Source organism: Neovison vison, chromosome 1 (genome assembly GCF_020171115.1).
Source record: "Neovison vison isolate M4711 chromosome 1, ASM_NN_V1, whole genome shotgun sequence".
NCBI lineage: Eukaryota > Metazoa > Chordata > Mammalia > Carnivora > Mustelidae > Neogale > Neogale vison.
The window spans coordinates 275,301,124-275,320,490 of record NC_058091.1 but is presented as its reverse complement, the minus strand read 5'-3'; the positions used below and the strand labels follow the sequence as shown (position 1 = coordinate 275,320,490).

The 19,367-nt window shown below is 55.8% G+C and overlaps 2 protein-coding genes across 3 annotated transcripts in view; one reads left to right on the top strand and one right to left on the bottom strand.

Moving 5' to 3' along the window:
- Positions 1 to 2,652, top strand: part of HMGXB3 (HMG-box containing 3) — a 46,217-nt gene extending 43,565 nt beyond the window's left edge. For both annotated transcript variants that reach the window (XM_044231537.1, XM_044231543.1), the window contains one exon: positions 356 to 2,652. In XM_044231537.1, coding sequence (XP_044087472.1) covers positions 356 to 823 — 468 coding nt within the window. In that variant the 3' untranslated portion in view covers positions 824 to 2,652. The remainder of the gene's footprint in view (positions 1 to 355) is intronic.
- CSF1R (colony stimulating factor 1 receptor) overlaps positions 2,559 to 19,367 on the bottom strand; it is a 28,964-nt gene continuing 12,155 nt past the window's right edge. The window contains exons 7-21 of the mRNA XM_044231552.1: positions 17,868 to 17,983; positions 17,564 to 17,684; positions 17,227 to 17,414; positions 15,180 to 15,295; positions 9,984 to 10,110; positions 9,719 to 9,823; positions 9,130 to 9,240; positions 8,295 to 8,457; positions 5,931 to 6,022; positions 5,718 to 5,815; positions 4,572 to 4,694; positions 4,380 to 4,491; positions 3,765 to 3,864; positions 2,837 to 2,945; positions 2,559 to 2,741 (exon numbers count right to left, since the gene is read on the bottom strand). Coding sequence (XP_044087487.1) covers positions 2,559 to 2,741; positions 2,837 to 2,945; positions 3,765 to 3,864; positions 4,380 to 4,491; positions 4,572 to 4,694; positions 5,718 to 5,815; positions 5,931 to 6,022; positions 8,295 to 8,457; positions 9,130 to 9,240; positions 9,719 to 9,823; positions 9,984 to 10,110; positions 15,180 to 15,295; positions 17,227 to 17,414; positions 17,564 to 17,684; positions 17,868 to 17,983 — 1,864 coding nt within the window. The remainder of the gene's footprint in view (positions 2,742 to 2,836; positions 2,946 to 3,764; positions 3,865 to 4,379; positions 4,492 to 4,571; positions 4,695 to 5,717; positions 5,816 to 5,930; positions 6,023 to 8,294; positions 8,458 to 9,129; positions 9,241 to 9,718; positions 9,824 to 9,983; positions 10,111 to 15,179; positions 15,296 to 17,226; positions 17,415 to 17,563; positions 17,685 to 17,867; positions 17,984 to 19,367) is intronic.

The following is a 19,367-nucleotide window of genomic DNA, read 5'->3' as shown; positions in this document are numbered from 1 at the left end:
TCCTGGGACCCACTGGCTGTGTGAGCTTGTGCCTGGCACTGCCGAAAGGCAGCAGCCTCAGCAAGAGCCCCGCTGCCCACTCCTTGTAGCCCCAGCCAGAGTCGACTAGATATGGCAGTAAGCAGTAGCAGCTCAGGTAATCGAGCATCTGTTCTGAGAGGTGGTCCCTGTGACTGTCCCCGTCTTCATGAGGAGAGGGAAGCACAGAGGAAGGGGACTTGCCCTAGGAGGTGTGAGCATATTTGGTGACGTGAGGGTGTAAATGGTGCTGACAGCCCCTCCTTTACTTCACCCATGCCACAGCTTCTACCTTAGTCATCCCTCATATCAGATTGGTTTCTTCTCTCTCCTCCAGAGCGTATCCTGCCCAGAACTCTTGGACCAGCATTACACAGTGGACATGATGGAGGCTGAGCACTCTGTCCAGCACCCAGTCACCAAGACTGCCACACGTCACATCGTCCATGTAGACACACAGCCCAGTCCTGGTGACCCCAGTACTGGACACCACTCTTCAGCCCTGTGCCCTGAGTTGGCGCCCTACACAACCATCCTGGCCTCCATCGCAGACAGCAAACCAAACAGTGTCCGCCAGCGGCCCATTGCCTTTGACAATGCCACCCACTATTACCTCTACAACCGCCTCATGGACTTCCTCACCAGCCGTGAGATTGTCAACCGGCAGATCCATGACATTGTACAGAGTTGCCAGCCTGGCGAGGTGGTCATCCGAGATACCCTCTACCGCCTCGGGGTAGCTCAGATTAAGACAGAGGCAGAGGAGGAGGGTGAGGAAGAGGAGGTGGCTGCAGTGACGGTCTGAGCCAGGCTCTTGCACAGGGACTGTACCATCAAGCCATAGTGAGGCCCTTGCCCAAGGCAGATCCATCCAGGGGACCGGCCGGCGCGTTCACCTTTGGGGAGGCCTCTGATGCTGGGACTGACCAAAGAGCTTCCATTTCCTGAGCACGGTGGGGCCCGGGGTCAGGAGAAGCACCAGAACACTCCTTACTTGGGGACTTAGTATGTTCAACAGAGGGGAAAGGAGGCTGAAGGAATGCTGGTAGCTGGTGGCTTCCCTGGGGCCTCCTGCAGGTCAGGGTGGAGGTCCTGGGGTAGGCAAAGGTGGAATCCAGCACGGGGGAGGGGGAAGGCTGCAGAGGTATCTCTTCCCACCCCTGGGGAACGCTCTTTCCAGCCCCTGCAGCCACACGACTTCCTTAGCCTGTTGCCTTTGACTTGGGGCCTTGGGGGCCTCGTTAGCTCTAGGGGTCCCTTTGGGCTCTTGATTTTCCCAGAGGAGGGATGCATTTCCCTCCTACTCTTCCTGCACCCAAATTGGGGGGAAGCTGAGGAGGGGAGAAACAGCCACAGCTTACTTCCAGGACTGTCTTCTCTGCCCTGAGCTTTGAGGAAGAGGATCCCCTTCCTCCTTTCCCTGGCCACTGCTGCTGCACCCTACATCCTTTCTGGGCCCTGGACCCTCACCACAGAGGGGATGTGGCCCGTTGGCATGACATAACCTGGCGGCAGTAGGAAAAACTCCCTTCTGTGAAGGGGAAGCAGACTGGGCCATAAGGAAACAGCGGGACTGGCTCAAGTGCCTGAGGTTTGCTTAGGGCACGGGAATTGGCCGTGTTGTTATTTAATTTATTGAGAGGAGTGGAGTAGGTGGCTTTTTTCCCTCCTTCTTCCCCTGCCAAGAATAAAATTTATTAAATTATCTGTTTTGGTGAAGCAAGAGTCAATTCCATGCTCATTGTGTGGGGTACAGCGTGGTGGCACCCCAGGTGTTGAGTTGGTCACTCAACATGAAGGAGGATGGAAGAGGTCCCAGGGAATCCACAGGCCCCCGAGTGGCACAGAGAACTGGAAGCCAGCTGTGTTAATGCTGTTAGTTTAATGACTGAGACATCCCGCAGGGCGACTGTTAGTTACAGGGAGTCAGCTTGGTGGCATGCATGCTGCTTGCTTGGTGTGGCCAGCCACACGGGCCCCCTGCCTTCCAGCTTGGAGTGACGGGGGGACTGGGCAGAACCCCGAACTTTAGCTGCCACCTGGCTCATTGTAGCGACCAGATCTGGGGTGGGTGGGGCTATAGGGACCAGAAGGTGGGGACTAAGAGGTATAGTTCCTTCTTAGAAAGGAGCCATGCCACGGCTCTGAGTGCCTGGGCTTTTCAACGTTGGGAGGTACAACACGGGTCCATTTCCAGTGAGATAGTGGGGAGTAGGAAAAGGGGTTCCTGTAAGTGGGAACAAGGTTAAGAGAGTGAGCTGGGGGTTCTCCCAGTTGGCATAGCGAACACAAGGCCATAGCATTGAGAACAGTGGGCGGGGGGCTCAGCCCTAGCCCCTGACTGGCAGTGATGGCCCAGGCCCTGGAGGTGGGGTCCTCCCCACACTCCTGTGGATCTCACATTCCTGAGTTTCAGAGCTGGGCCAGGCTGTTGAGTGAAATGACCAAGGGCAGAGTCTGTATGTTCTCCCCGCGGTGCCCCATCCACGGTGGAGTTGAAGCTTGGAGGAAGGGGAAAGCAGTGCTTCCTGGCCATCCCCTCAACAGAACTGGTAGTTGTTGGGTTGCAGCAGGGGCTGGGCGATATCCCCCTGCTCACAGCAGGCCAGGTTCTCACTGGAGCTCTCTGGCTCACTACTGCTGCCGCCGCCACTGCCACTGCCACTGCCGCCACTGCTGCTGCCGCTGCCGCTGCTGCTGCTGCTGGGCAGATTGGTGTAGTCCTGAGGGTGTGAGAGCCCAGGAGAGGTCAGTCCTGGCTTGGGCCCAGCCTGGCCTGCTGGAGCCAGCCACCCACCCTGAGGCCGGCCTCACTCACAGGTGCTCTCCTGTCCACTGGGGCCTGCTCCTGGAGGAGGGAGCAGATCTGCTGGAAGGTGGGTCTGCGGGTGGGCTCCAGGGCCCAGCAGGCCTGCATGATGCTGTATCTGAGACAGAACAGAAGCTGCCTGTGGGTCTGGGTCCTGAAGCCCAGTGAGAAGCAAGCCTGACACAAGAACTGTGCTAAGTCCTTGACATGCATTGTCTCATTTAATCTCCCCAGTAGCCCTTGGAAGGTATTTCCATCTTGCCCATTTGACAACTGAAAGGAGAAAAAGCTCAGAGATGTTCTCTTTCCCCAACTCCTAGAACTAAGAAGGGGCACTTTCGCTGCCTACAGGTAGGTTTGCCAGGCGGACTGAGAGATGAGTGAGTGGCCAGCTGTAGCAAGAGGTGAATAGGGCACGTGGGCTGCAGGGGCCATGGATCTGGCGAGCCTGCGAGCAGTGAGCGCGGGGCATGGAGGGCGGCTGTGCTGAGAGTGGCAGGGGATAGGTGCAGTGGGTGAATCATGGCCCGCCGGCCTGTGCAAAGGTGACGGTAGGGAGGCGGCTCGTGATGGGCCGGCTGCAGTGAGTTGGTGGAGGGGCTGTGGTGGCAGGCTGGTCGGCACCACAGACTGCCAGGACAGAAGAAATGACAGGAGCCTTCCCCAAGGTCGTAATAAGAGAGTCTGACTTAAAAATCTATCATCTGAGTTAGGATCAATCCCAGTTAAGAGACCTCGGAGCACATCTTCTAGGCTACCTAGAAAACCAGTGGAAACCCTGAACTCACTTGGAAAAGGGGTTGGTTTAGCCTACTGTGGGGGAGATAAAGCCTGGCCCTGGAACACTGGGCAGGGAGACCGGGCTCATACACACACTTCCATCCCCTTCAGCCAAAGTCTGAGGTGTCCTCTTCCCTCCCTGGGGGCCTTCACTTACATGTTCTTTGGGGCGAACGCAGGCTGGGCCATTTGGTATCCATCCTTCACCAGTTTATAGAACTTGCTGTTCACCAGGATGCCAGGGTAGGGGTTCAGCCCTGCAAAGGCCAAGATCATGTAGGAGACCATGCTCAGTGCTCACCTTCACCTGCCCCCATACCCACGTGCATCTTGGTGAGACTGGGCTGTGAAGAGTTACAAAGGGCATAGGCTTCAGTGGAACTGGGGAGCCTTCACGCAGGCCTCACCAGACCCCACAGAGAATTCCAGCACAGGCTTTGGAATAAGAGGTCAGAGGAACTTGATGAAAGGCTTAGCACAAGTCCCTGTGCTTAGTGCTCCAGAAGTGGGATATGCACGTTAGGAGAGAAAACCATTCAAGGAAGCAGCAACTGCTCCGGCAGGCAGAGGAGGGAAGAGCCCGGACGGAATGCCCAACAGAGTGGACCGTCAGCCCAGCCCACACAAGAGCTGCACTGCTTCGTTGTCAGATGCTTTGCCCGTCATTTCACCAGCCTTTGCCCTGGGCACCAAGTTCCTTGACTGGCATCCTCCACAATGCATAGGACACTGTGGTAACCGAACATGATTGAGCCTGGGGCCGGCAGCTTACCGAGCGAGAAGATTTCCCAGAGCAGGATGCCGTAGGACCAGACGTCACTCTGAACCGTGTAGACACAATCGAAGATGCTCTCTGGAGCCATCCACTTCACGGGCAGGCGGGCCTGGCACAGCAGACCCCGGTCACCTCGGACCCTGGCTCATTGCCCCCTCCCCAGCCCGGCCCACCCTCCCCAGCACTCACATTGCCCTTGACAATGTAGTTGGAGTCATTCATGATGTCCCTGGCCAGCCCAAAGTCCCCAATCTTGGCCACACGCCCACTGGTCAGCAGGACATTTCGGGCTGCCACGTCCCGGTGGATGCACTGAAGGGAAGCACTTGCGGGTTAGTCTCAGCCCCTCCCCAGCTTGAGCCTGAGGTGCCAGGGGAACAGCCAGGGCCCTAGAAGGCCTTGGGCTCCTCACTGAGGGAATTGGCATCCGTTTTGGTCCTCTACTCTGGCTCCTGTCCCCACCTACCAAGACCCAGGTCTGAGGAAATTCAATGTGGCCAGACAGTTCAATGTTTAAGAACCACTGTCACTGCGGCCCTCCGGCCCTGAGCAACGGCCGCTGACTTACAGCGAGGCAATCTGCTTGGGCAAGAAGCAATGAGCCCTGGTGCTGGGAACAGCCTCTGGACCCGCCCCCCACCAGTTACCAATAATGGCAGCTGCCACCTCCAGGACCCTGCCATGCCAGGCTCTTCTCAAAGTATCTGCACACATCGCAACCCTGTTTTGCCCTCAAGACAATCCTGTGATTTTGCCCATTTTTATAGGTACAGAAACCAAGGCTCAGAGAATTGCTGTAGTTGCTCAAAGTCACGCAGCAAAGGGCAGAGCCAACGATCAAACTCTGGACCCCCAAATCTGTAAGGGGCACGGTCGCAGCTCCCACTCACTGGGACCTTCGTGGGTTGAGTGTGTTGCGCACGTCTTATCCTTTCACAACTCAGGGAGCTTCCTTTATCAGCCCCATAAGACCAGGGCCTTCACAAAGGGACGCAATGGTTGTCTTGTTCACACTGTTAACCAAAACTGAAGGAATAAAGCCTGTTCTTGGAAATGGGGTCCTCCATTTGCTACACACCAGGGAAACGGGTCTGCTCAGGCTGGGGGCTCCCACTGTCCCACCGTGGAGGAGCACTCAGCCGTGGGTTTCTCTTGCGCACTCCTAGAGGCTGTGTGGCACTCTGGCTCCGCCTTGGCTCCGTCATATACCCCCTTTCCTGCCCTTGTCCTCAATCATCCAGCCTCACAGCGGGGTGGCGGTGGTGGTGGCGGTGGGCGGTCAGCTGCCTCCTGGTCACCCTGGGTGACCACACTCAGACCCAGTTTACAACTCACGTTCTTGGAAGCAAGGAAGGCCATGCCCTGGGCCACCTGGCTCGAGAAGTGGAGCAGGTCCCGCAGCTCCAATGGTCGCCCATCCTCCTTGTCCATGTCTGGTGTGGGGAGAAGAGTCATGGCAGCCCCAGCACACCCCTGCCCCTCTCTGCCCATCCCCCAGTCGCCTTTCTCCTCTGCCTCTCCCCCACCTGCATCCCAGTACTTCCTTACCTTGTTCAGAGAAGGAGTCATTTGAAGAAGAAGTAGAGACAGGCCTCATCTCCACATAGGTATCTACACCCTGGCTGGAGAAGCCGCTGTCCCTATACAGGAGAAAGGTTGGGGGATGGGTGAGAACCTGTTGCTACATTGCCCAGCTCAGGCCTTGGCCACTGGCTCCCCATGGCCTCTTCAATCGGCAGGGAAGGACGGGGATGTCAAGGTCCACTCAAACATCCGTTTCTGACAGGGAATCCCCTGCCACATTCTGTGCGTGTGATCATTGATCTCTGCTTGGCCATCCAGGGAGGAAGCTCACAATTCGTGAGCTCTCTGCCTGTTAGAAAGTTCTTCACTGTTCCTAATGCCGCTCTGCCCCTGAGATTTTCCTCCTGCTGGTCCTCGCTCTGTCCTCAAGGGCCACAGAATGAGGCTCGCTTTTCCCATAGCAGCCCTGCAGGGATTTGAGCATACTCTAGGCTCCCTTCTCTGGACAGTGGCTCTCATGGCTGGCTTCACATTCAGTCACCTGGGGAGCTGTCAACTCTCCCTGTGCCCAGACCACCTCAGAAATTAGGGGCAAAACCCGGCCGGTCACACTTGGAAAGCTCTCCAGGTGATTCCAGTGTGCAGCCTGGGTGAAGGCCACTGGTCTGGAGGAGTGCTTCTTAAATTAATTCACGAGCACATAATCCACCTGGGGTGGGGGGGTCTTACTGAAATGCTGATTCTGACGCAGCAGGTCTGGTGGCCTGAGCTCCTGCATTTCTAACAGCTCTCAGGTGATGCCTTTGAGCTCACTCTTTGGGTCACGGTTGGAGAAAGCACTTCTCTACATTGAATAACCACTGCTGCTTCTAATAATGCAACTAGGTATGATTTCTGGACTCCCCCCTCCTCGATCCCCTCTGTGATGGAGATGTGCGCCTCGACAATGCCCATACTCTAGTGTTCCCAGAAAGAGAAGGAGGTGGCCCACTTATGCTTTGACCATGGCAAAAACTATCCCCTCCCTTGGTTTAGAAACTCTACTTCCATTAATGTAGCCTGGGAACCAACTGGCAGGATTGGTTCACATGCCGTGTGCCCTTGAGGTCACGTCACTGAAGGCTTTCCCCACCTGTACATTAGAAGATCAGAAGTTAATAGTTTACTTCAGTTCTCATTTTGATTTGCCTGGCCTGAGATTCCAGCCTGCAGAGGCCCAGTGTGAGCTGCCCTCTCAGAGGGGCGGCAGAGAATAGAAGAGGAAGCAGATCCTGCTCAGCCCTCATCTTCGAGGATACCAGATGGAATGAAATGGCCTCCTTCCCCTTTTGCCTCCCCAGGCTTGGCAGCTGACAGTAGCTGAGACAGGGGCCCCGTGTATACCCTTTTTGTTCTGATCCTGTCTCAGCAGCTTCGCCCTGAGGCCCCACATGCCCCAGCACTGAGACTTTAGGACAGCCAGGAGGCTTAGGTGAGTACCAGGCCAGGAGTCAAGGGAGCCGTGTTCTAGTGTGGGCTCCGCCTCTGCCCCTGACTCATGTGTGACACGAAACTGGCCACTTCCTCTCTCTGGTTCCCTGTGTGGCTTTGTCCATCTGCCTCAAGGGTGGCTTCCAGGAATCACAGCATTACAGAATGACAGAGTAGGAAAGACTCTGAGAGGTTCAATCCCCCGATGGCTCACCCTGGGAAACCAAGGCCCAAGTAGATCAGGGGCCTGGCCACAGTCACCCTGTTTTATCCCCATCCCCAGACTCTGTCTTGGTGCTGTGCAGCCCCTGACAGCCTGAGCGTGTGGGAAAAACAGGGCGGTTTGCCTTCAAGCTCTCCCCATCTCTGGCTAGAGCGCTGAAAGGATCTTGGTTGATCTTTTATGTACATTAAAGTGATGATTTCATTGGGGTGCTGGGTGGCTCAGTGGGTTAAAGCCTCTGCCTTCGGCTCAGGTCATGATCCTGGGGTCCTGGGATGGAGCCCCTCATCGGGCTCTCTGCTCAGCAGGGAGCCTGCTTCCCTTCCTCTCTCTGTCTGCCTCTCTGCCTACCTGTGATCTCTGTCTGTCAAATAAATAATTAAAATCTTTAAAAAAAAAAAAAAAAGTGATGATTGCATTAACTAACGCCTGTCTCCACCAGACTGTGAGCTGCCCATCTTTGCCTCATACTCCTAGTTGCCCAAACTGCCCAAATATTTGTTGGATGATAGGAATAAGTAGTAGAAAAACCGAGTTGGCCCATCTAAGCTGGGGTGACTATTCCCCATGGCAGAGATGGGAATGTGAGAGTCACATGGCCACCCAAGCCTGAGTTAGCTTCACAGACAGACACAGGCCCCCTCCCCCCCGTCCTCCAGTCCCAGCCTCCTTCCTGTCCTTTGCCAGGGTCCTACCTGCGGACATATTTCTTCTCCAGGTGGATGTTCTTGTAGCCAGCGCCTGCCTCGGGGTCCTGGCCCACACTCAGGCTGGGTCCCAGCATGGCCTCGGCCTTCCTTCGCAGGAAGTTGAGCAGGTCTCCATAGCAACAGTACTCAGTGATGACCAGAACAGGGCCTAAAGCAGCCAGGACCGTGGGGTAAGTGCACTTCTTAGCCCACTGCCCCAAGTGGACAGACACATGGGGTGGGGTGCTATGGCCTTCTGAAATGGGACTCAGGAGCCCTGAGTTCTAATCCTGATTGTCTATGAGCAGCTTTTTCGGCTTTCTGTGCCTCAGTAATTCCATCTGTCTAAAGCAGAGGAATCTCAAAAAACTGTAGCCCAAGAATTCCTTCTTTGAAGGAAATCTGTGGCAGTTCCATATGGGTCAAGGCTGCTACAGAAGAGAATGGGACAGACTGGGAGTCCTGACAGGCCCTGGGGCACCTCTGCGGACCCTGTCATGAGTGTCCAAGTGTCTCTGAGTAGAAGCTTCACTCCAGACCCCCAGAACCAGACTCCCGGCAGCAGAGCCCGGAGAACTGCACTCTTATACCCCTCTCTGGCTGACTCGGACATCCACCAAGTTTTGAGAACCATCGAACAGAGCTCATAGAACTTTCCCTCAGTCATAAGCAGCTTCTGACCAAACCAGGCACCTGGTCTAGGAATTTGAGGAATGCTGAGGTAGAGACCCTGCCATCACTTAGAGCAGGTGGGAAGAAGATGGAGTCAGGTGGCCCTGGGCCCTCAGACACCCAAGAGGCTCTAAGACCATGGGACCCAATGCCTGCCAGGACCCCTCACCTCCGTGAGTGCAGGCTCCCAGAAGGTTGACTATGTTCTCGTGCTGGCCCAGGTGACTCATGATCTTCAGCTCTGACATGAGGGCCTCCTTCTCGTCTGCATGAGCCGTGGCTGGAAGAGGGAACCACAGGTCCCATAGATGGGGAGAGGGCAGGGCATAGAGAGCCACACAGACAGACACCCAGGAGAGCAAGCAGGGCACACCCAGTGCCCCAAAGTGATTAGTGACCAAATGAGAGAAAAGAAAAAATTCAGACACACAGATAGGAGTTAGGGAGAGAGGAGAGATGGCCCGTCCCTGAGCTGCTCTCTAGGGGCAGGAAACCAAGCTGTGGCCAGACTGTGGCCCAGGGTGGCCTCTGTGCGCCCCAGCCTCTCTGGGGCTCCGTCAGAAGCCCCTCCACACCCAGGAACCAGGGGGAGGCTGGAGCTCACAAAAGAAGCCAAGAGTCCTTGCCCTCAGTCCCAGGTCCTATCCCAGGCCAAAAATGTGGGTGGTGGCTCTTGTGATGACCAGGAGGCCCTCCCCCAGCAGAAACCGCCTCCTCCCCACTCCCCGCAGTTCCCAAAGCCCCCTCCCCTCACTCACACTTGAGCATCTTCACGGCCACCTTCAGGACAGCATCTTCCGTGCCCAGACCAAAGGCTGTGGCCTCCACCACCTTCCCAAAGGCACCGGCTCCGAGAGTCTTCCCTGCCACACACACACAAACACACACACACACACACAGTCTCCTTAGGTCCCTGGTGACAAAGAGCCCTTTGTCTAAGGGCCCACAGGCTCCCTACAGCGCATGCTGACCCCATGGCGGGGGGGCGGGGGGGCACGGGGGTGTGCTAGGATCCAGTCTCACCAAACTGCAGGTTGTTGCGGGGAAACTCCCACTTCTCGTTGTAGGGCAGCTGGGTGGGGTCAATGAAGGTGTAGCTGTTGCCCTCGTAGCTCTCGATGATCTTCCAGCGCACCTGGTACTTGGGCTTCTGTAGAGGGAAGTGGGGAGATGGGGGGGGAGCATATGTCAGCTGCCCGCAGGCAGACCTGGTATCTCATCCCTGACCCCCAAGGGCAGGGGTGTGGGAGGACTGAGGCATGTGGGAGGAGGCGGGGTGGCCTGTCCTTGCCTGGCTTGGCCTCACCATGTGACCGTCCCTCCTGCAAGCCTTGGTTTCCCTACCTGTGTACTGAAAGACGGTGGGGGGCAGGATCACCTCCGAGAACCCTGCCAGCCCTGATAACTTGGTAATTTCTGACCCGGCAGGGGGGACATTTCCATCTCTCCACCCATCCATCCTCCACTCCAAATACAGTCTGGTTTTGTTTTCAGGGTGTGGTTAGATACACACAACATGCAATTTACCATCTCAACCATTTCTGAGTGTACCACTCAGAAGTATTCATTCACATGGTTGTGTCACCAGCCTCCACAATGCTTTCCATCTTGCAAAACTGGAACTCCGTCCTCATTAAGTGATTCCCCTTTCCTACCTCCCCTGAGCCCCTGGTCACTCGCTTCCCGAATCCAATGACTCTAGGTACCTCACTTAATTCCAATCAGGCAGTATGTGTCCTTTTGTGACTGGCTTATTTCCCTCAGCCTAATGTCTTCAGGGTTCATCCATGTGTCAGAATTTCTTTCCTTTTTAAGGCTGAATAATATTTTCAGACAAATATTTCAACGAATTCCTATTTGTGCCAAACACCATGGATTCAGAGCTAAAGAAGACAAACGTAAAGCCCTTTCCCCCAGGCAAGGGGCTAAGACAGGCATTCAACTCACATACACACATGGGTCGGACATTTTCCGACAGTGCCATAAGATAGTAAAGCCAGGTAGTGGGACAGAGAGCACCAGGTGCAACTGAAGGTAGGTCAGGGAAGGCCCCTGAGGAGGTGAGGAGAAGGCAGCCAGATGACTGATGGAGGAAGCTCTTTGCAGGCTCCTGAAGACCAGATGCAGAGCCCTGCAGGTGGGCTGAGTCCTGGCAAGTCTGAGGGACCGGAAGGAAGTTTCCCCAGGGGTGAGGGGCTTGAAGGAGGTGCAGATGTTCCAGAGACAGGAAAGTCTTGAGCGCTGGGATAGGTGAGTGGATTCCCTCCTAACTGCAGAGAGAAGCCCTTGAGGGTGCGACGCAGGTGAGGGATACTTCGGACTTTATGTTGTCAAGGGAGAGGGAGGGGGCACAGCCAGATGCAGGGAGGGAGGAGAGCAGCTGCCTCGCTCTTTCCTGCCAGGGATGGCAGCTGCTTGGGGGCATCACGCCAGGGGGTGCCCATGAGAAGTGCTGATGGAAGATGGACTTTAGGTGGAAAGTGGAAGCTGGGCCCGGGTGGTGGAGGACACTGAAGCCTTGGGTCAGCAGTCCCACTCTTTCCGGTCCGTCCTAGGGGACAGGGACCAGCTGGGCTGTGCTTAGCAGCTGGGCTCCTTCTCTGGGCACCCAGCCTGGGGGACCTAACGGGTGTGCAAGAGGGTGTTGGGGAGGGAGGCGGCCTGTGGCTGCCAGTTGCATGGGATTAGGAGAAAGACTCCAAAGAGCCATAGGGAAGAACTTCCGGAACTTGAAAGAGGAGACTGTAGTTAGACACAAGGAAGAACTTCTGGGTTCTGACTCAGGAGGGAGGCTGCAGGTAAACCTAAGAACATCCATGCCGTGGCTTGGGAGGAAGAGTCTGAAGTGGGACCAAAGGAGGAACCTTGTGAATCACAGAGGATTCAAGCCCCACGTGTGGATCCCTTCCCGACCCTAAACATGGAGAGAAAGCCAGGAGGGGATTCTTTGACCCCTCTAAGCAACTTCCATCTCCAGGGGCTTCTGTGGCCAAAGCTGTTTTTCTTCTCACCACTTCTCCTTCTTCTGGCTCCTGCAGCTGGGCCTGAGTCAGTCCCCTCCCCAGCGCCGCCCCCCTCCCCCAGCCAGGCAGAGGATACTGGGGTAAGGTGGGGGGAAAGGGGGTTGTCAAAGGAGGAAGAGGTTATCTGGTTGGATCTCAGGTCTCTGAATCCCAGACTCTACCCACAGGAACACACAGCTCTCTCCTGCCTCCCCCTGTGCCTCGGGCATCCCTGCCCCTTCCTGGAAGATAGCCAGCAGCTCTGCTTCTGTACCACCTTGGCTACCCAGGGCTTCTACCTGGAGGGGTCTCCTCTGAAGGACAGCCCTTGCAGGGAACTTGGGATGGGCCACTTTGGCCAGGTTTCCTAATGGAAGTAGTTGTCAGGATAGGAGGGAGTGCTCCCTGAGCACCCCTGGTGAGCAGGGTGCCGGGCAGCACCCTCAGTGTGCGTCATCTCACTCCTTAGGACAAGCCCAGGCTCACCCCACTTCCCCTTGGTGACTGAGATGGGCAGGGAGACGTCCCAGTCCTGTGACCCTCCCCATCTAGGCCTGATGGTTCTGGGCTGCTAGATGTTCTCTCTTAGGGAAGTAGCCACCTCAATACTTCCTGCTGGAAAACCTGGGGGGCCTCCCGTCTGGCCCCGGTCAGCCTCCAAGCCCCAGAGCTCAGTTCTGACTCCAGAATCCCAGCCTTTGTGCCTCCCTACCTCATCCTTTCCTACTTGCGTCCTTCCTCCTTCCAGCCTGCTGACTCCTGCCCTTTTCTCCTCCCCCCTCGGCCCCCCTTGTGGTCTCTCTGGGGGCCAGAAAGGCGATGACTCAGCTCTGAGGCAGAACCAACCCCTCCCCCCACCAGAGCCACCCCTCACTGAAGGTTTAGGCAGTGAGGACGGGCCAGACAGAGTCCCCAGGGCAGAGGCAAAGCTCAGAGCCCCACGAGGCACAGCAGAAAGAAATTGGCTGGAGGGCCCAGAGGTAAGGGCATTACCATCTTGACCCTTCAAGGTCTCGTCCCATGAGATGCCCTCCTTTTCTTGGCCTTCGATGGGTTCAGGGGACAGTTACATTTCCTGGATGGGAAATGAGGTGGCTGGGACTACATGTTCCAAAAATGGTCCCATGGAGAGAAGGTAAGGTGTCCCCAAACCAAAATTGGCCAAGGGGGCTGGGCACCTAAAGGTAGAAGGGGCTGGAGAGGGAACTGGGCCTTCTCCAGAATCTCGGCAGAACTGTCCTGGGCTGAGGCCACAGCTCTGTGGGGCACTGGGGGGGCAGTTTTCTGTTCCATAAAAGGAAGAAACTGCTCAGAGAAGGAACTCATAAGAGTGAGTTAAGACCTGTCCACAGGGGTGGGTGAGCGAGGCCGGGCAACCACTGTGAGTGTGTGGTCAAGGAGGTGCCAACCTCAGACACTCCTACAATCCCAAGAAGCGTGAGCTAACTCAGGTTCCCTATAGTCAGCTTTCTCCTGGGCCAAGGGCATGCAGGGTCATCCCTGAGCACTGTATCCAGCACCCTGCTAAATCCCCTCCATGCGGTCTGTCGCTGAATCCTGACAGCCTGGCAGGTTGGCCTCTCATATTAAACCCATTTCACAGATGGAGAAATAGAGGCAGAGAACCCCCCCCCAATTTGCCAGAGTTACAATAGCTGGAGACTGGCAGAGGCAGGACCCACATCTGTCCAATTCCCAACCCCTGGCTCTTAAACCAGAGGCGGACAGGTAGGGAAACTGAGGACCAGAGTGGGCAGTGAATCAGCCAAGGTCGCATGGCAAGACAGTTTCAGAGCTGGACCCAGATCCCAGGACCTTTGTTTCCTGGAGTCTGCCTTCAGAGCTGCCTCTCCATGCTGGGTGCTGGCGCGAACATGAGAGCCACCCCTATGGGCCCCTACATCCCATCCACAGTGTCTTAGTCCTCTACTGATAGTAAAACCCCCAAGGCAGGGGTGCAGAAGAGAAAATGCAGAGGAGGAGGCCCACAAGGTGGGTTATTCACCCCTAAATCACACTGCTCCTTTGTTCAAACCCACTGATGGCTCTGAACCTACAGGATGGGCCCAAGTCCTTGGACCCCCCAGCCTGCCTTCTCTTCCAGGCACCAATATTTCTGGAACTCTTTTAGTCCCCCCAACCCTCCCCTTTGCACACAGTGCCCTCTCCCCCAGAGATACTTTTGCCCTAAGTCTCGTCTCCCCTTGCTGCACCCCCATTCTCCCAGATCTGTCCTGCCTGTGCCTACCACCTTCTCCAAATGGGCTCCCTTTTCCACCAGGGACAACGGACACCATCTTTCATGTAGGACGGCAGTGAGGCAGGGTGGCAGAAGCCTCGGGCTGTCATGTGGGGAGGCACCGGGGACCCTTGGGCCAGTTCTTCCCCCTTGCCAGCCCTCAGTTTCCGTACTAGAAAATACTGACTGCTACAGTTCCTGCCTCCAGGTTGTGCGGGTAAGATAAGATGAGTCAGTGTTTCACATAATGGCTACAAATTCGGCTTCTTAAAAACCCAGCCTCTGCCACTCGAAGAGGGCAGCTGCTTCTCCCTTTCAGAATCTCAGCTTCCACCTCTGTAAAATGGGGTTAGTGATGCTATCCACATGCTGTGACTGTCGAGGGCATTCAGCGAGAGGATGTAACAGGCTTCACGAAAATGCCCCTAAAGTTGCCATCACCAACTCTGAACTCAGTGACAGGCAGTGCACCACATGTCAATGGGCCATCAGTGGCAGCTTCGATGAGTAGTAACTAATGAGGTGGGTGATGATGGCTAAGCCTTCCTCCTCCACTAGACCACCCACCACCTGCAGGGACCCACGGGTCTGGCCCAATGATGCCTTCTCTGTGTGCTTATGTCCCCCAGCGGGGACAGGACCCCATGTTCACGCTCTCCTGGAACAATCCATCCCTCCTCCCATTGCATCTTTTCCTCTGCACCCTCACTTTTCTGGTTGTTGGACGTGTAACCATCTCCTGCTCTAGACAGTGAACCCCACGAGGGAAGAGCCTCCGAGCCTCCAAGTTTAGGCTCATTCAGCACCCAGCCACCCGCGTTGGCATAGAGAAGACACCCACTGAGGAGCTGTTGGCTGAATGGCTGACAGAACGAGTGGGTTCTCAGGGACCACAGGGTGAATCCTTGCAACCTGGTGGCAGCGTCCCAGGGTCTGACTCACTCGGGTCACCCCCATCCCGGCCCCGCCCAGGCTCACCTGCTTGTACTTGTAAAAAAGCAGTAGGAGCAGCAGCAGCAACAAGGCCATGATGGACATGCAGGTGACCAGCACAGGTGTGAAGAGTGGCTCGTCGGAAAGCTGCACGTGGGCTCCTGCAAGGGGTGGGGCAGAGGAGTGAGCTGGTAGAGGGGGCCTCCGAGACCTCCTGCCACCACTGAGATCAGACCACTGCACTGCCTGGAACATAGTAGGTGCTCAATAAATGCCTGTTGAGGGGCGCCTGGGTGGCTCAGTGGGTTAAAGCCTCTGCCTTCAGCTCAGGTCATGATCCCGGATCCTGGGATCGAGCCCCGCATCGGGCTCTCTGCTTGGCAGGGAGCCTGCTTCCTCCTCTCTCTCTCTGCCTGCCTCTCTGCCTACTTGTGATCTCTGTCTGTCAAATGAATAAATAAAATCTTAAAAAAAAAAAATGCCTGTTGACTGAACATAGTCTTCTCACCCAGAAGCCTCCAGAGCCTCAGAGGGTCTTACTAGAGACCCTCCCCCAGCCAGGGGCCAGGAGGACAGCCCCTCCAGTTCTGCTCCTGCCCAGCCCCAGACCCTGCCTGGAGTCACAGCCTCTGTGGCTGGGGAGCCCCTCGGGTCATGCAGTACTCCCTTCTCTGCAGCAGACTGGCCTCGGGCCCAGCTGTGGCTTGTGTGTGCGTGCGCACACACCACACAGATACACACACACACACACACACACACACACACCAGTGATGGGTGTCCACCCCCTGCACCTTCAGGCAGTTCAGACAGAAAGACCTAGAGGTTAACCTGAAATCTGTCCTTCCGGCCTTTCCCCTGCTGCTTTCCCGAGCACCCTTTGGAGCCACACAGCCCTTCTTAGGGTCCGAAAGCTTTGCTTATAGTCCCTGGGTCTCCTCCTCGAGATCCATAATCTTATTTCCTTTAATATGTTTAAAGGACACAGTGTCCATCCTCTTGCCCAGATCAACAGTGTGGGTCTGAGGCCAAATCTCACCTCTGCCACTTAGGAGGCATGTGACATGGAATGTGGGACTTCTCCCTAAGCCTCCGGTTCCTCATCTCCCAAGTGGGAAGGAACACAGTGCTAACCTCCGACGGCCGTGTGAGCTCAGGGAGATAATGACCATGAGGAGCTCCGCGCAGTGCCTGGCACAGGGGGCGCACTCAGTGGAACGGCCATTTAGAAGGTTTTCTGTGGGACCCCAGCGGTGAGGCCGAGCAGCCACAGGCCTTGGGCAAGTAGAGTCCGGCCCCAGTCGCAGTGGCTTCCAGGCACATGCAGGGCCATCTCTGAGCCAGACAGAGGCTTCCATTCTGTGTTGTCTGCCCAGAGAGTCTTGGGGGGGCCTGGCACACAGCGGTGCTGAGTCCCGGTTGGTGGAAGTCTGGAGGGGCTGTGGGTCTCCGCAGCTGCGGGCCACTCGCGCTCAGACAGCTGGGGCCTTTGTGCCATACGGGGAGAGGCATGCCTTCCTCTGAAGAGGCCCCGCCTGCGTCAGCGCTCAGGGTTGGCCATCAGCCCCACCCGGGGACAGTGGCCCTGAACGGATAGGACTGTGTCTCTGGAGGAAAGAGAGTCCAGGAGGAATGGAGGAAGCGGTCGGGGCTGGCCCTGGGGTACAGTTGGCCTGTGTCTCTCCCCAGCCTCTAATCTCCATGGCCATCCTGCTCCCTGACACCAAGTGAGTGCCTGGCACACAGCTCATGCCAAGTTCACACTTGTGAGTTCATGGGGGAGTTCAAAAGCAGGAAAATGAGCAGAAGCCCAGATGAGGCCTCACTTCCAGCTGGTGTCTTCCTGGACCTCATGGCTTCCTGCCCTCTGTTCCTCTCCTCCCTGCTGCGAGTCCCATGGGTTCTAGATCCCCCACCTGGCCTCTGCAGGAGATCTTTGGTCAGGAGGCGGCTGCAGTTGGGCCCAGAGACGCGGAACTCAGTATGGCTGGGACCTGCTCACTTTGGCACTCAGGCCAGGGCTCCTTGGCTCCCTGGGGCTGGTGCAGTTTCCTGGGCCCACCTCCCACCCTGCCCAGGAGGGGCGAAGGCTCACCTACAGAGATGGGCCTGAAGGCCTGCGAGCTGTTCCCCACACTGTTGAGGGCCCGGCACTCGTAGGTCCGGTTGTGTTCCAAACTCTCCATGGCCAGCAGGCTGTGGACGATCACCTTGTGGAAGGGCTCCCGGCTCAGCACCTGTGACTGTGAGTCCTCTAGGACCAGCCCTTGGGCCTCATCACACCTGAGAAGAGCAGAATGAGTAGTAACTAATGAGTAGTAACTAATGAGGAGGGTGATCAGATCAGGGTGATCAGTGTAGCTTAGAGCGTCAGGACACCCCGCCGCTCGGCCCCTCGGCCTGGGATGAAGAGGGAGACTAGAGCCACCTACCTATCCATGTGGCTCCTGCACTCCAGCCATGTCACATTGGGCTGGGGGTACCCGGAGGCTTCACAGAGCAGTGCGTCGGAGCCATTGACTATGGTCCATGTGACCCTCACCTCTGGGGGGTCTGAGCAGAAAAGAAGGGGTGGAAGAGGGAAGGATCAGCCCCGGAGGTCCCATGGGCCCTGTCTGACCACTCTGAACCCTCCATGCCCATCTGCAAGCCTCAGGGATGTACAGGCTGCCCCAGGGACCTTAGTCTCCTATAGCCCCTGTCTCCCCCACCCCGCCCACCTGCCGCATCACTCACATCGCAGCGTGAGCTCAAAGGTCAGAGAACTCTCGCCTCCAGTGTTTCTGGCCAGGAAGGAGTAGCGACCGGCCTCCGAGGGCTTCAGACGAGGCAGGGAGAGGATAGAGGTGTACCTGCACAAAGGGGGCAAGCCATCTGGTGTGAACCTCAGTTCTGATATGGCCCCTGCACGACAGTGGGCTCAGACAACCTTCCTAAAGGGCTTTGTTTTATTTTTGGTAAAGTGTCCAGGACACAAGGGCCTTGGCTGAGCCAGGGACACAAGCTGAGTGCCATGAAGATATAGGAAAACCACGAACCGAATTTCCTTAATTGCTTCTCTCATTTGCCTTAAGATTTTATTTATTCATGTGTCAGAGAGAGAGCAAACACAAGCAGGGGGAGCAGCAGGCAGACGGAGAAGCAGGCTCCCCGCTGAGCAAGGAGCCCCATGAGGGACTCCATCCCAGGACCCTGGGATCACGACCTGAGCCGCCCAGGCCAACTTGCTTCTCTCATAAAGTGGTTTTATTCTGAGGTCTAATAGAAATGATGTCCATGAAGCGCCGACACCGGACAGCACATCCCAGGCCTGCACTAAGTGTACCTACTTTCACCATTGTCACTGGGCTAAGGAGTCCCTGCTCAAAACACCAGCACCCAGGCTAGCTGCTGTTCCTAAAACACCAGCCCTGCCAGGAGGGACTGTAAGAGGAATGAGAGTCAGGATGTAGCCGCGGGACTACAGAAACTGAGGTTCAAGTTCTTGCGCTGTCTATCTTAGCTCTTTGATCTGAGACAAGTACTTAACCTCTCTGATCCTTTGCTTCCTTTTCTATGAGGGTGACACCGATGATAATTCATCCACAGGCTTGGCCTGAAGATGAAAGGGACATACATCATACATTCAGGGTGCTTGACACAAAGCCCAACTCATTGTAGCTACGCAGGTCAACGGTGCCCTTTGTTACAGAAGACCCAGAAGCAGATGCGGACAATATAATTTATTCTCAGCTGATTCCAGGTAATTTTTTTTTTCCTTAAGCTCTATTTTAGCATTTCCTTAATGGACATGTATTGTTTAGGTAGTAAATAAGTTTTTTTTAAGTCTATTATAGCATTTAATTATAAATTATACTGGACTAATACATACGGTATTCAAAGGGCATCTCATTCAGCCAGACCTTTGGCATACAGAACCCCTCTACACATCTACCTCTTAAGCGGAAAGAATTTAACTTTTTTGCATGACTCAAAGTCACCATATGAACACACCCATCACATGAGCTCAATTTTGCGGCTGTTGGGTGCCCAGGCTTATCTGCCCTGTGCCAAATGGCCCCACACTACCGTGTTTTGGGGGATCTCCATGGTTTCTTTCTGCACTGTCCCTGTTGCATTTGGACCCCTGAAACCTGTCCGTGGACCAACCCCCTCCCAGGGGTCTATAGACTCCAGATTCAGAACTTCTGCTTTAGACAAAGGGAAGCTAGAAATCCTGACCAGAATGGATGAGAA